Genomic DNA, 13,459 nt, shown 5'->3' with positions numbered 1-13,459 from the left:
TGTCTGAACCAAGGCTGTAATGAGGTGAGGAGCTGAGTGACCCTGATGGAACCCAAACTGGGTGTCCCTGAGCAGATTATTGCTAAGCAGGTGCTACTTAGTAGCAGTGTTGATGACACCATCCATCATTTTATTGATCAAGAGTAGACTGATGGGGTAGAATTTGCCAGGTCGGATTTGTCCTGTTTTTTCTGTCCAGGATACACCTAAGCAATTTTCCACATTGTTGGGTAGATGCCAGTGTTGTAACTGTACTGGAAGAATTTGGCTAAGGGAGTGGCAAACGCTGGAGCACAAGTCTTCAGTACTGTTGCCGGAATTTTGTCAGGGCCCGTAGCTTTTGCAGTATTGGAAGACAAGTGATTGCTATTTAAGCACTTACCTTGAAACCAGCAGTCATTTTACAGCAGAGAGTGGCAGGAGCTGAGTGGAAGTGAGGTTGGAGCAGAGAGGCTGTTGGGAACGCAAGTCATTGCTATATAAGTAGGTGTGACCTTGTCCAACAGGTATGAGATTCTTGCTCCCTGTACGGATGAGGGAAAGGACTGTGGACAGGATGAGCCAGCTGACCACGGCACCAATGTGCAGAAGGCCATTCAAGAGGGGGGAGCAAAAAGACAGGTAGTTGTTATAGGGGATCCTATAATTAGGGACAGATAGTATCCTATGCAAGACGGATCGGGAGTCCCTCATGGTGTGTTCCCTGCCCAGTGCCAGGGTGCAGGACATCTCCGACCGGCTTGAAAGGATATTGGAGCGGGAGGGGGAGAATCCAGTCTTAGTCCACGTTGGGACTAACAACACAGGCAAAGCTAGGGTAGAGGACCTGTTCAGGGACTATCAAGCACTAGGAAGGAAATTAAGTACAGGTCCTCAAGTGTCATAATCTCTGGATTACTGCCCGAACCACGTGCCAATTGGCATAGGGATAAGAAAGTTAGGGAAGTAAACACGTGGCACAACAGCAAGATAATGTGTGTGCAGGTGGTTTTAAGCTCGAGGCAGACTAGGAATGCAACAAAAAGGAAGGATAACTTAGGACAGCTTATGATTTCCAGTATCTCTAATAATGATAAGAAAGATAGCATTAAGGCACTTTATCTAAATGCTCGTAGTATTCGTAACAAAGTAGATGAATTAACGGCACAATGATGTGTTAGGCATCACAAACGTGGTTGCAGGAGGTTCAAGACTGGCAGTTAAACATCCAAGGATTTACAACTTATCGAAAAGACAGGGAGGTGAGCAGAGAGGGTGGGGTTGCCTTGTCAGTTAAGAATGAAATTAAGTCTATGGCACTGAATGACATAGGGTCAGATGATGTGGAGTCTGTGTGGGTGGAGCTGAGAAACCACAAAGGCAAAAAAACCATAATGGGAGTTATGTACAGACGTCCTAACAGTGATCAGGACCAGGGGTGCAAGATGCACCGGGAAATAGATAGAGAATGTCAGAATGGCAAGGTCACGGTGATCATGGGGGACTTCAATATGCAGGTGGTCTGGGTGAATAATGTTGCCAGTTGATCCAAAGAAAGGGAATTCATGGAATGCTTACAGGATGGCTTTTTGGAACAGCTTGTGATGGAGCCTACAAGGGAGCAGATTATTCTGGATTTAGTGCTATATAATGAGCCAGACTTTATCAAAGATCTAAAGGTAAGGGAACACATAGGAGGCAGCGATCATTATATGATCGAGTTCAGTCTGCAGTTTGAAAGAGAGAAGGCAAAATTGGATGTAATGGTGCTACAGTTAAATAAAGGTAATTACAGGGTCATGAGAGAGAAACTGACGAAAATCGACTGGAAGCAGAACCTAGCGGGGAAGACAGGAGAGCAACAATGGCAGGAGTTTCTGAGTGTAATTGAGGACACAGTACAGAGGTTCATCCCAAAGAAAAGAAAGATTATCCGGGGGAGGAGGAATTGTACAGCCGTGGCTGACAAAGGAAGTCAGGAAATGTATCAGAGAAAAAGAGACAGCCTATAAAGTGGCCAAGAGCACTGGGAAATCAGAAGATTGGGAAGGCTACAAAAACAAACAAAGGATAACAAAGAGAGAAATAAGGAAGGAGAAGATCAAATATGAAGGTAGGCTAGCCATTAATGTTAGAAATGATAGCAAAAGTTTTTTTCAATACATAAGAAACAAACAAGAGGCAAAAGTAGACATTGGGCCATTCCAGATTGATGCTGGAAGGCTAGTGATGGGAGGTAAGGAAATAGCTCAAGAACTTAATCAGTACTTTGCATCAGTCTTCACAGTGGAAGACATGAGTAATATCCCAACAATTACGGAGAGTCAGGGGGCGAGTTGAGTATGGTAGGCATTCCACAAGAGAAAGTGCTAGAAAAGCTAAAAGGTCTAAAAATTGATAAATCTCCTGGCCCCGATGGGCTACATCCTAGAGTTCTGAGAGAGGTGGCTGAGGAAATAGCGGAAGCATTGGTTGTGATCTTTCAAAAGTCACTGGAATCAGGGCAAGTCCCAGATGATTAGAAAATCGCTGTTGTAATCCCCTTGTTCAAGAAAGGATCAAGACAAAAGATGGAAAATTATAGGCCGATTAGCCTAACCTCAGTTGTTGGTAAAATTCTAGAATCTATCATTAAGGATGAGATTTCTAAATTCTTGGAAGTGCAGGATCGGATTAGAACAAGTCAGCATGCTTGTAGTAAGGGGAGGTCATGCCTGACAAACCTGTTAGAATTTTTTGAAGAGGTAACAAGTAGGTTACACCAGGGAAACCCAGTGGATGTTATCTGTTTAGACTTCAAAAAGGCCTTTGATAAGGTGTCTCACGGGAGGCTGCTGAGTAAAGTGAGGGCCCATGGTAAATGAGGGGAGCTACTGGCATGGATTGAGTATTGGCTGTCTGACAGATGGCAGAGAGTTGGGATAAATGCCTCTTTTTTAGAATGGCAACCAGCGACAAGTGGTGTCCCGCAGGGTCCAGTGTTGTGGCCGCAGCTGTTCGCTTTATAGATTAATAATCTGGATGAAGGGACTGGGGCATTTCTGGCAAAGTTTGCCGATGATACGAAGTTAGGTGGATAGGCAGGTAGTACTGAGGAGGTGGGGAGGCTGCAGAAAGATTTAGACAGTTTAGGAGAGTGGTCCAGGAAATGGCTGATGAAATTCAATACGAGCAAATGCGAGGTCTTGCACTTTGGAAAAAAGAATACAGGTATGGACTATATTCTAAATGGTGAGAAAATTCATAAAGCCAAAGTTCAAAGGTATCTGGGAGTGCTAGTCCAGGATTCTCTAAAGATTAACTTGCAGGTTGAGTCTGTGATTAAGAAAGCGAATGTAATGTTGTCATTTATGTCAAGAGGGTTGGAATATAAAAGCAGCGATGTGCTTCTGAGACTTTATAAAGCTCTAGTTAGGCCCCATTTAGAATACTTGTCCAATTTTGGGTCCTACACCTCAGTTAAGGACATACTGGCACTGGAGTGTGTCCAACGGAGATCCACACGGATGATCCCTGGAATGGTAGGCCTAACATACAATGAACAGCTGAGGATCCTGGGATTGTATTCATTCAAGTTTAGAAGGTTGAGGGGAGATCTAATAGAAACTTACAAGATAATGCATGGCTTAGAAAGGGTGGACGCTGGGAAGTTGTTTCCATTAGGCGGGGAGACTAGGACCTGTGGGCACAGTCTTAGAATTAGAGGGGGTCAATTTAGAACAGAAATGAGGAGACATTTCTTCAGCCAGAGAGTGGTGGGCCTGTGGAATTCATTGCCACGGAGCACAGTGGAGGCCGGGATGTTAAATGCCTTCAAGGCAGAGATTGATAAATTCTTGATCTCGCAAGGAATTAAGGGCTACGGGGAGCATGCAGATGTGGAGTTGAAATACCCATCAGCCACAATTAAATGGCGGAGTGGACTCGATGGGCCGAATGGCCTTACTTCCACTCCTATGTCATATGGTCTTATGGTCTTATTTAGTGACTCCACCCAGTTCTTAATATCCTGTGCAGTGAATCAAATTGGCTGAAGACTTGTATCTGTAATGCTAGGGACCATTGGAGGAGGCCAAGGTTGATCATCCATGTAGCTCTTCTGGCTGAAGATTGCTGCAAAAGCCCTAGCCTTATCTTATGCACTGATGTGCTGGGCTCTTCTATCATTAAGGATGGGAATATCTGTGGAGCCTCCTTTTCCAGTGAGTTGTTTAATTGTCCATCACAAGTCACAACTGGATGTGGCGGAACTGCAGAGCTTAGATCTGATCCGTAGGGTGTGGGATCGCTTAGCTCCATCACTTGCTGCTTATGCTTACGACCTTGTTTTGACAAGCAAAGAGTGGTAAAACACAACTATTTTTGATCCTTCGTTGTTGGATAAACTATGAGAGAGGCAAATTGTGTCTTATCACCTGATTGAGGCTTTGACGGAGTTAAAGATGAGGGGTGGTTGGTGAAAGTAATGAAATGGATATGTATGTGAGCTTCTAAAAGGATTTGATAAATTACCATGTAACAGGCTATTCAGAAAATATGGACAGGAAAAGAATGGGCTAACAAGTACTAAATTAGGTATGGGTGAGGAGACAAAGTGGTGGTGAGTGGATGCTTGTCTGACTGGAATGAGATACACTGGGGATCAGTATTGGGAACATTGCGTTACTTGTCACATAAACAATCTGGTCCAAATCACCCAGTCAGTGTTGTTCCCTTTTTGCCTAATGCTGATCAGTCTGAAAACTGTATACTTACCTTATGTTTAAAACAAAAAGCTCTGATGCATGATACAGTATACTTACTCACAGAAGTGTTATGGTACAGAAGGAAGTCATTCAGCCCATTATGCCTGCACTGGCTGTATAATGCACTCAGTGCAGGAATTCATTGGGGAAGACCGTCACACAAAAAACTCACCTAATTGTTGCATATCAGCTGCTGCATGGCAAGTTTAAGAGTTCAGATTTTTTTCCACCTCTGGGTCAGAAGGTCATGTCCAAGTCCTACCTGCTCTGGAGGTGTGTCATAGCATGTCTGAATATGTTGATCCAAAATACTGAAGTACAAATTTTGCGTGTTAGTGAATGGGTGAGATGGCTAATGGGTGATGGAGTCAGCGATGTAGTCAGGGTTATCGGTTGGATGAGGAAAGGGGTATATTCGGGCGAGCAGGTTGGGGTGGGGTGTGTGCTTTGTGAATAGGTCAGATGGTCAGGGAAGGATAATCGAGGGGTCATGGGGGTGATCAGTGGGTCAGCCATGCAGTTACTTGGGCAGACTCAGTTTTAATCTGCCTCATGTTTCCCAAGCAACTGACATTCTCAGAGGGTCCCAAGAAGCACGGGAATTACCAATTGTAAGTTTAAACTTTCAGAAAATTCCTATGATCTAGTGACTAGAAGGTTTAGCCATTGCTCTTGGATATGGAAAGTATAATTTCAAAGTTGATGTGCAATACAAAATTTGACAATGCAGGCTAGTAATAGGCATCAAGGTGACTGGTAAAGTAAACACCCACATGGCAATTTAGTGCAAATAAATGTGCAGAGTATTACTTCGGTAGTAACACATGCAGAGGCAATCCTTAATTGTACTGTTTTGACATGGGTACAAATTTACATCTTTCATAATGGCTTTACAAGTTTATAAACTGTTTAAGAATGCTTACACCCAGGGAACCTTCCTCTGAGTGCAAACAAAAGAAGCTCATGTTAAACTTTTGTTTATCACCTGAGCCTCAAATGGAGTATTGTGCATACTTCTGGAAACCATAATTTAGAGTGGATATCACAGCCCTGTGAGCGTACAGAGAAAGTTTTCAGTCTGGTCCTAAAGCTCAGGACATTTTGGTATTAGGAGACACAGATCATTTTTGCCCCAAGTTGTTGGGGATTTTGTTACAGCAACTAAGGAGCAACCATTCCTTCATTAAGACAATTATAGAATTAAAATTGGCAAAGAGATTAGAGGAATTTCTTCACTGCTGTTCTTAAGACCTGGAATGCACTGCCTCTAAGAGTGGTACTTGAATGGTACTAATTTTCAGAGTTATAGGGTAAAAGCTGGGGTTTGGGACTGAATTGGATATGTCTCTGAAAGAGCTAACACAAGTGTAACAAGCCAAACAGCTGCCTCACGCGTTGTCAGATTCTACACAAAATGAGCTTGATGCATTGTATTGTTACCACTTGGTGTCATTTTTTATTCAAGAACTGGTTTTGAGAGCAACACAGATATCTCATGGAGAATTACAGAAAAGTCACAGAAACATGCTTGTTATGATGCAGAAGGTAGCCACCATACCTGCACTGGCTATACAATAGAACATCATTACCTACTGGCAATCTCCTGCTTTTTCCTCCATGCTCTTGCACCTTATTTCTATCCAAATCACCATCCAATAGCCTCTTGAATGCCTCAATTGAACCAAACGGTGCATTCCATACCCTAATCAATCCAGAACACATGTTAAAGTTAATTGACTAACTCAGTTTAATGAATGAACACAATTTTTATTTAACATCAAAATAATTTCATTTGATTCACATTGTGTTATGAACTGTCCCGAGGGAGTTGAACAGAATTGAACAGTGATTTTTCCAAGTACAATTCTCAAAAGTTTGCACAGATTAATAACCAACAAAATCATGATGAGGACTGGTAAAAAGTATTAAAGATGAAAGCAAATGATACCATCTTCACCCTGCCATATGTTACCTCACTTTCTGTCAAGCTTTTCAATCTAGAAGGGAAAAGTATATGGTATACGACTCTGAAATAATCTTTGGTGGACTGATAAATGCTGCTTTTTAGCTGACATACTTTAAAAATATTTCTTCTACACTGACTGCTGATAAGACACTCATTGCCTGCCATGAATTCAACTCAGATCAGATTTTGAAAATTACAGTTCAAACTTTTGAGGTGGAAAGTGAACAGAAAAGTGAGAATATTTTTAGACACAGATGCCGTAAAAATGGCAGAGGACATCAATCACTCCTGCTTCTTGTTTGAGATCATCATATCTCATGACTTTAGAATGGATGGTTGTATTTGTGGCACTCTGACTGCAAATTTGTACTTACATGCCAGTCCAGTCTTGTGTTCAACTACTTTTACTTGTTGTACTATTGAGGCCATATAACGACACACAAAATGTCATTCTTGAAGTCAAAAGGTTATTTTCCAATCCTTCTAAGTAAATATTAACTGGTACTAATCTCAATATTATGCCCTCTCCCATTACCGTTATCACTTGAAGTGAGGTTAGCAATAAGCTTTGCGATGGTAAGAAGAAAAATGCATTAGTAAGAATAGAATTTCTAAGAAAAAACTGTGCTATTCTTTTTGGGGCCAAAAGATAATCCAATTTCATCTTGCAGAATTGACTTTTGTGTTCAACTAATCACATTCTTAGAACTTTGGAGTTCAAGCAGTTGTATTAGGCCAGAATTTGGTAGCTCAAGTAAGGAAATGTTCTGACTTGGCAAACATTGTTTAAAAAGTTAAACATTGAACATAATGTGTTCTGAACTGTAGGAACAGTATGAAGTCATGCCTGCCAACCCTGGAGTGTTGATAGCTACAGGAATGGGCAATTGCAGAAATGGTCTAATTTGAATGCCAGGCTCAGTTCTGGGACTGCATCCCAGTAGTTTCTGAAGATTTTAGCCTTTTATCCTTCATGCTCCCTCAGCCAACTCATGTTATTATGTACTCCTCAAAGCCTTTCATACTGCCTGTGTAAGTCATCTGGTTCATGCCCATTCCATGCCTTTTCACCCATTACTGTTCATGTATCGAACCAATGGGACTTTTAATAGCACTGGCAAGGAACTGCTGCTAGAGATTAAAACACCAATTCACATATCATCTTTAAAAAAACAACTGTGTTAATCAGACAGGCCATTAAACTAGCAGTAACAGATATCACATATTTGTTAATCTTCCAAACATTGAAGTATTGACAAAAAATTCACAGAAAGAACAGCAGATTATAACTCCTTGAGAAAGTCAATCATGCAAAGTCGTCAATTCACTTCATATTTCAGAACAGAACCCCTGCTGGATTTTTTTTATTGTTCTGAGCTCTGGCCAAGTTCATGATGCATGACTCTGAAAATCCAGACCCTTGTGTCCAAGTATCTCGACCAATGTTTCGTTTTGTTCCTAGGTAGGATTCCTTATGATTCTGATTCTTGTTGATCAATCTTTGAATATTTAACCTGGTGAAGCACTGAAGGTGTGTTGTGTTGTCAGATGTGACATTGTTTGCATAAAATCTTAAAATAAGCCCTCCCAATCACATGGCTGTAAAGAGTGCAAGGTAATAAAGTGTGAAGCTGGATGAACACAGCAGGCCAAGCAGCATCTCAGGAGCACAAAAGCTGACGTTTCGGGCCTAGACCCTTCTTCAGAGAGGGGGTTGGGGTGAGGGTTCTGAAATAAATAGGGAGAGAGGGGGAGGCGGACCGAAGATGGAGAGAAAAGAAGATGGGTAGAGAATAGAGTATAGGGAGGGGATAGGTCAGTCCAGGGAAGACGGACAGGTCAAGGAGGTGGGATGAAGTTAGTAGCTAGGAAACGGAGGTGCGGCTTGGGGTGGGAGGAAGGGATGGGTGAGAGGAAGAACAGGTTAGGGAGGCAGAGACAGGCTGGGCTGGTTTTGGGATGCAGTGGGGGGAGGGGAAGAGCTAGGCTGGTTGTGTGGTGCAGTGGGGGGAGGGGACGGACTGGGCTGGTTTTGGGATGCGGTGGGGGAAGGGGAGATTTTGAAGCTGGTGAAGTCCACATTGATACCATTGGGCTGCAGGGTTCCCAAGCGGAATATGAGTTGCTGTTCCTGCAACCTTCAGGTGGCATCATTGTGGCACTGCAGAAGGCCCATGATGGACATGTCATCTAAAGAATGGGAGGGGGAGTTGAAATGGTTCACGACTGAGAGGTGCAGTTGTTTATTGCGAACTGAGCAGAGGTGTTCTGCAAAGCGGTCCCCAAGCGTCCGCTTGGTTTCCCCAATGCAGAGGAAGCCACACCGGGTACAATGGATACAGTATACCACATTGGCAGATGTGCAGGTGAACCTCTGCTTAATATGGAAAGTCATCTTGGGGCCTGGGATAGGGGTGAGGGAGGATGTGTGGGGGCAAGTGTAGCACTTCCTGCGGTTGCAGGGGAAGGTGTCGGGTGTGGTGGGGTTGGAGGGCATTGTGGAGCGAACAAGGGAGTCATGGAGAGAGTGGTCACCTGTATTCCGCATGCAGATGGCCTCAAGGCCCTCCGCTTCTTCCTGTCCCCCAAGCCTGACCAGTCCCCCTCCACCGACACCCTCATCCGCCTAGCCGAACTCGTCCTCGCCCTCAACAACTTCTCTTTCGATTCCTCCCACTTCCTACAGACAAAGGGGGTGGCCGTGGGTACCCGCATGGGCCCCAGCTATGCCTGCCTCTTTGTAGGTTACATGGAACAGTCCCTCTTCCGCACCTACACGGGCCCCAAAACCCATCTCTTCCTCCGTTACATTGATGACTGTATCGGCGCCACCTCTTGCTCCCCAGAGGAGCTCGAACAGTTCATCCACTTCACCAACACATTCCAGCCCAACCTTCAGTTCACCTGAGCCATCTCCAACACATCCCTCACCTTCCTGTACCTCTCAGTCTCCATCTCAGGCAACCAGCTTGTAACTGATGTCCATTTCAAGCCCACCGACTCCCACAGCTACCTAGAATACACCTCCTCCCACCCACCCTCCTGCAAAAATTCCATCCCCTATTCCCAATTCCTCCACCTCCACCGCATCTGCTCCCATGATGAGGCATTCCACTCCCGCACATCCCAGATGTCCAAGTTCTTCAAGGACCGCAACTTCACCCCACAATGGTTCGCGACTGGGCGGCGCACTTGTTCAGTGTGAACCGAGCGTAAGTGTTCTGCAAAGCGGTCCCCAAGCCTCCGCTTGGTTCTCCCGATGGTTTTCCCTCTTCAATCCCTACACTGGCCCTAAACCCCACCTCCTTCCTTCGTGACATTGATGACTGTATCAGCGCCGCCTCGTGCTCCCACAAGGGGCTCGAACAATTCATCCACTTCACCAACACCTTGCACCCCAATCTCAAGTTCACCTGGACAATCTCCATCACATCCCTCACCTTCCTGGACCTTTCTGTCTCCATCTCGGGCAACCACGTAGAAACCGATATCCATTTCAAGCCCACCGACTCCCACAGCTACCTAGAATACACCACCTCCCACCCACTTTCCTGCAAAAATGCCATTTCCTATTCCCAATTCCTTTGCCTCCGCCGCATCTGCTCCCAGGATGAGGCATTCCACTCCCGCACATCTCAGATGTCCTCCCTCATTTTTCAAGGACCGCAACAACCCCCCCCACCCCCACCCCACCACCGCTGCAGTGGTTGAGAATGCCTACGACCGTGTCTCCTGCATTTCCCACAACTCATCTGTCACAACCCGTCCCAGCAATAACAACCAAAACAGAATCACCCTCACCCTCACGTACCACCCCACCAACCTCCGGATCCAACGCTTCTGCCATCTGCAATCCGGCCCCACCGCGAAAAATATTTGTCCCTCCCCACCGTTTATCTGCTTTCAGGAGGGATCACTCTCTTCGTGACTCCCTTGTCCGCCCCACACTCCCCTCCAGCCCCACCACACCCAGCACTTTTCCCTGCTACTGCAGAAAGTGCTACACCTGCCCCTACACCTCCCCTCTTACCCCCATCCCAGGCCCCAAGAAGACTTTCCACATCAAGCAGATGTTCATCTACACATCTGCTAATGTGGTATACTGCATCCACTGTTCCCGTTGTGGCCTCCTCTACATCGGGGAAACCCCAAGCGGAGGCTTGGGGACTTGACGCTTTGCAGAACATCTGAGCTCAGTTCGCACCAAACAACTGCACTTCCCAGTCATGAACCATTTCAACTCCCCCTCCCATTCCTCAGATGACACTTCCATCCTGGGCGTCCTGCAGTGCCACAACAATGCTACCCGAAGGTTGTAGGAACAGCAACTCATATTCCGCTTGGGAACCCTGCAGCCCATTGGTATCAATGTGAACTTCAGAAGCTTCAAATCTCCCCTCCCCCGCCATATCCCAAAACCAGCCCAGCTCGTCCCCGCTTCCCTAACCTGTACTACTTCTCACCTATCCCCTCCTCCCACCTCATGCACCGCCCCCATCTCCTACCTACTAACCTCATCCCGCCCCCTTGACCTGTCCTTCCTCCCTGGACTGACCTATCTACTCCCCACCTTCACTCACCTTTACTGGCTCCATCCCCATCTCTTTGACCTGTCTGTCTCCTCCCCAGCTATCTTCTCCTCTTTCCATCTTCTATCCGCCTCCCCCTCTCCCACTATTTATTTCAGAACGCCCTGCCCTTCCCCCATTTCTGATGAAGGGTCTTGGCCCAAAACGTCAGCCTTCCTGCTCCTCTGATGCAGCTTGACCTGCTGTGTTCATCCAACTGTACACCACCTTATCTCTTTTAAAAAAAAAACCTTGATGTGTTACCGCAAAGCATCTTGTGGAAAGTATACACTGCTGCTGTTGCACATCGGAGGTTAAGGAATTAATGTTGAAGGTGGTGAATGCGGTTCCAGGCTGCTGTGTCCTGGGTAGTGTCTAGCTTCCTAAGTGTTATTTGAGCTGCACTCATCCAGGTAAGTGGAGAGTTTTCTATCACCTTCTCTTGCCTTGTAAATAGTGATCAGACACTGGGAACATAAGAGGAGATTACACACTACAGAAATAAGATCAACAAAAAAGAAGCTTATACTTACCTAATCTCCTTTGACACAGAAACCCTTTTATTCTGACTTAGAACAGTTCTTGGACAGTAAACATAACTAAGCACTGTTTTGATGTGTTAATTTCAAAGTATGTAATGTCTTCTAAATTCCAGATATAGACACTTCTCTTTTATGAAATGGTTTTCATGTCCAATTCTGTGAATATTGGTTAAATTCTATGGACTGCCAACATTTGTATTATTACTTCCAGCCATTGAGTGACTAGTTCATTACTTTTATTCTTTTTTGTTTCCTTCTTCAGTTTTTTCTCAACTACTGAAGTAGTTTTAAGACTCAATTGCATGATGAAACTCTTAATAACTCAAGGAGTCTACAGAAACGTTGCCTCTGGTTGTTTCTCTGGTACAAAATCATATTAAATTCCCTTTCTATGTTGTTGTCCTCACCATAAAATTCCCTTCCACACAGTATTTGCGACTGCTAGTAACATTATAGTCTGGGTCAGAAATTGCTTTTGAGTGACATAATAGAACTCCAACTCAGAATCTAGGCTGATAGTTCAGCTTAGTTCTGAGGGAGTCTTTTAACATTAAAGGTGTTGTCATTCACGTTCTATATTTCCTGGCTTGTGCTTGTTGCAGATCTCATTCAGGAAGTGAGTCAGTGAGATTATTGCCTTGATTACAGTAAAATTGTTTCAGTCTTTCAGCTTGGACATCACTATTTATGTAATTTTGTATATGTAGTATCCATAGTAATAAACAGCTTGAAAATAAAATCTCCATGAAATTTAGAATGTAACTGATTCCCCGCTGTAATGTACAACTGGAAGCAAAAGTCAAGACTTGGTTCAGGATGCTGATGACAGAATGACGACTATTGCGTTACTTCGATTGAATTGTAATGGTGCCTGGATAAATGTTTAATTACTTTCAAGAAGGCTTTGTACTATAGAAAATTTAGAAGTACAGAAATAACTTGGTTCTTTGTTATTTCAGGGGAGTCGAGGAGAGCTTCTTTTGTCATTATGCTACAACCCAACTGCCAATACAATCACTGTGAATATTATAAAGGCAAGGAATCTGAAAGCCATGGACATAGGAGGTACATCAGGTAGGCGCATTATGTATTAACTTGAATACAAAGTAGAATCATTTGTTCCATTGAGAACAATTGTTGTATGCTGTATAATAAGATGAGCACAATTTCAATCCTTCATCACCAGTATAGGTTCAGATGATGTACTTGCCAATACAGTTTATGGTCTCTGATCTTTGGATTGAATTTTACAGTTTCCAATTGTGAGAAACAAGGATCGGGAAGCATGTAGCTGTCTTGCTCCCATCCTGCCTCATGACGAATTAAGTTAATTAAAGCCCAGCTGTCAGGAATTCCAGCCAGCTAGTGTTGGAAAAGGATCTCCACATCTAATTAGCCATTTAGGGCAGGATGTCCACTGGGAGAGGGGGGAGGCCATGATGCAGGAGTCTGTTCCAGCCACTGATTAAAGGCCTCCTTCCCCTATTTCTCCCCCTTGCCCTTAATTGTTAGATCACCTTATAAAGGCTGAACAAATAAAATCCACTAACAGTGCAACGCTTTCTGCTGCTACATGCAGAAATGGTGACATTTGCATGCCATTTCATCTGCTCTCACGCCACCTCTTCACACCTGATGAAACTCACTCTCAAAACTTTT

General features: G+C 44.3%; 1 protein-coding gene across 2 annotated transcripts in view; it reads left to right on the top strand.

Moving 5' to 3' along the window:
• The window catches only part of LOC125459215 (synaptotagmin-7-like), a 637,664-nt gene that overhangs the window by 608,052 nt on the left and 16,153 nt on the right, over positions 1-13,459 (top strand). For both annotated transcript variants that reach the window (XM_059652015.1, XM_048545304.2), the window contains one exon: positions 12,760-12,874. In XM_059652015.1, coding sequence (XP_059507998.1) covers positions 12,760-12,874 — 115 coding nt within the window. The remainder of the gene's footprint in view (positions 1-12,759; positions 12,875-13,459) is intronic.

Source organism: Stegostoma tigrinum, chromosome 17 (genome assembly GCF_030684315.1).
Source record: "Stegostoma tigrinum isolate sSteTig4 chromosome 17, sSteTig4.hap1, whole genome shotgun sequence".
NCBI lineage: Eukaryota > Metazoa > Chordata > Chondrichthyes > Orectolobiformes > Stegostomatidae > Stegostoma > Stegostoma tigrinum.
Note: the sequence above shows the minus strand (reverse complement) of the source record. Positions and strands in the feature narration are given on the sequence as shown.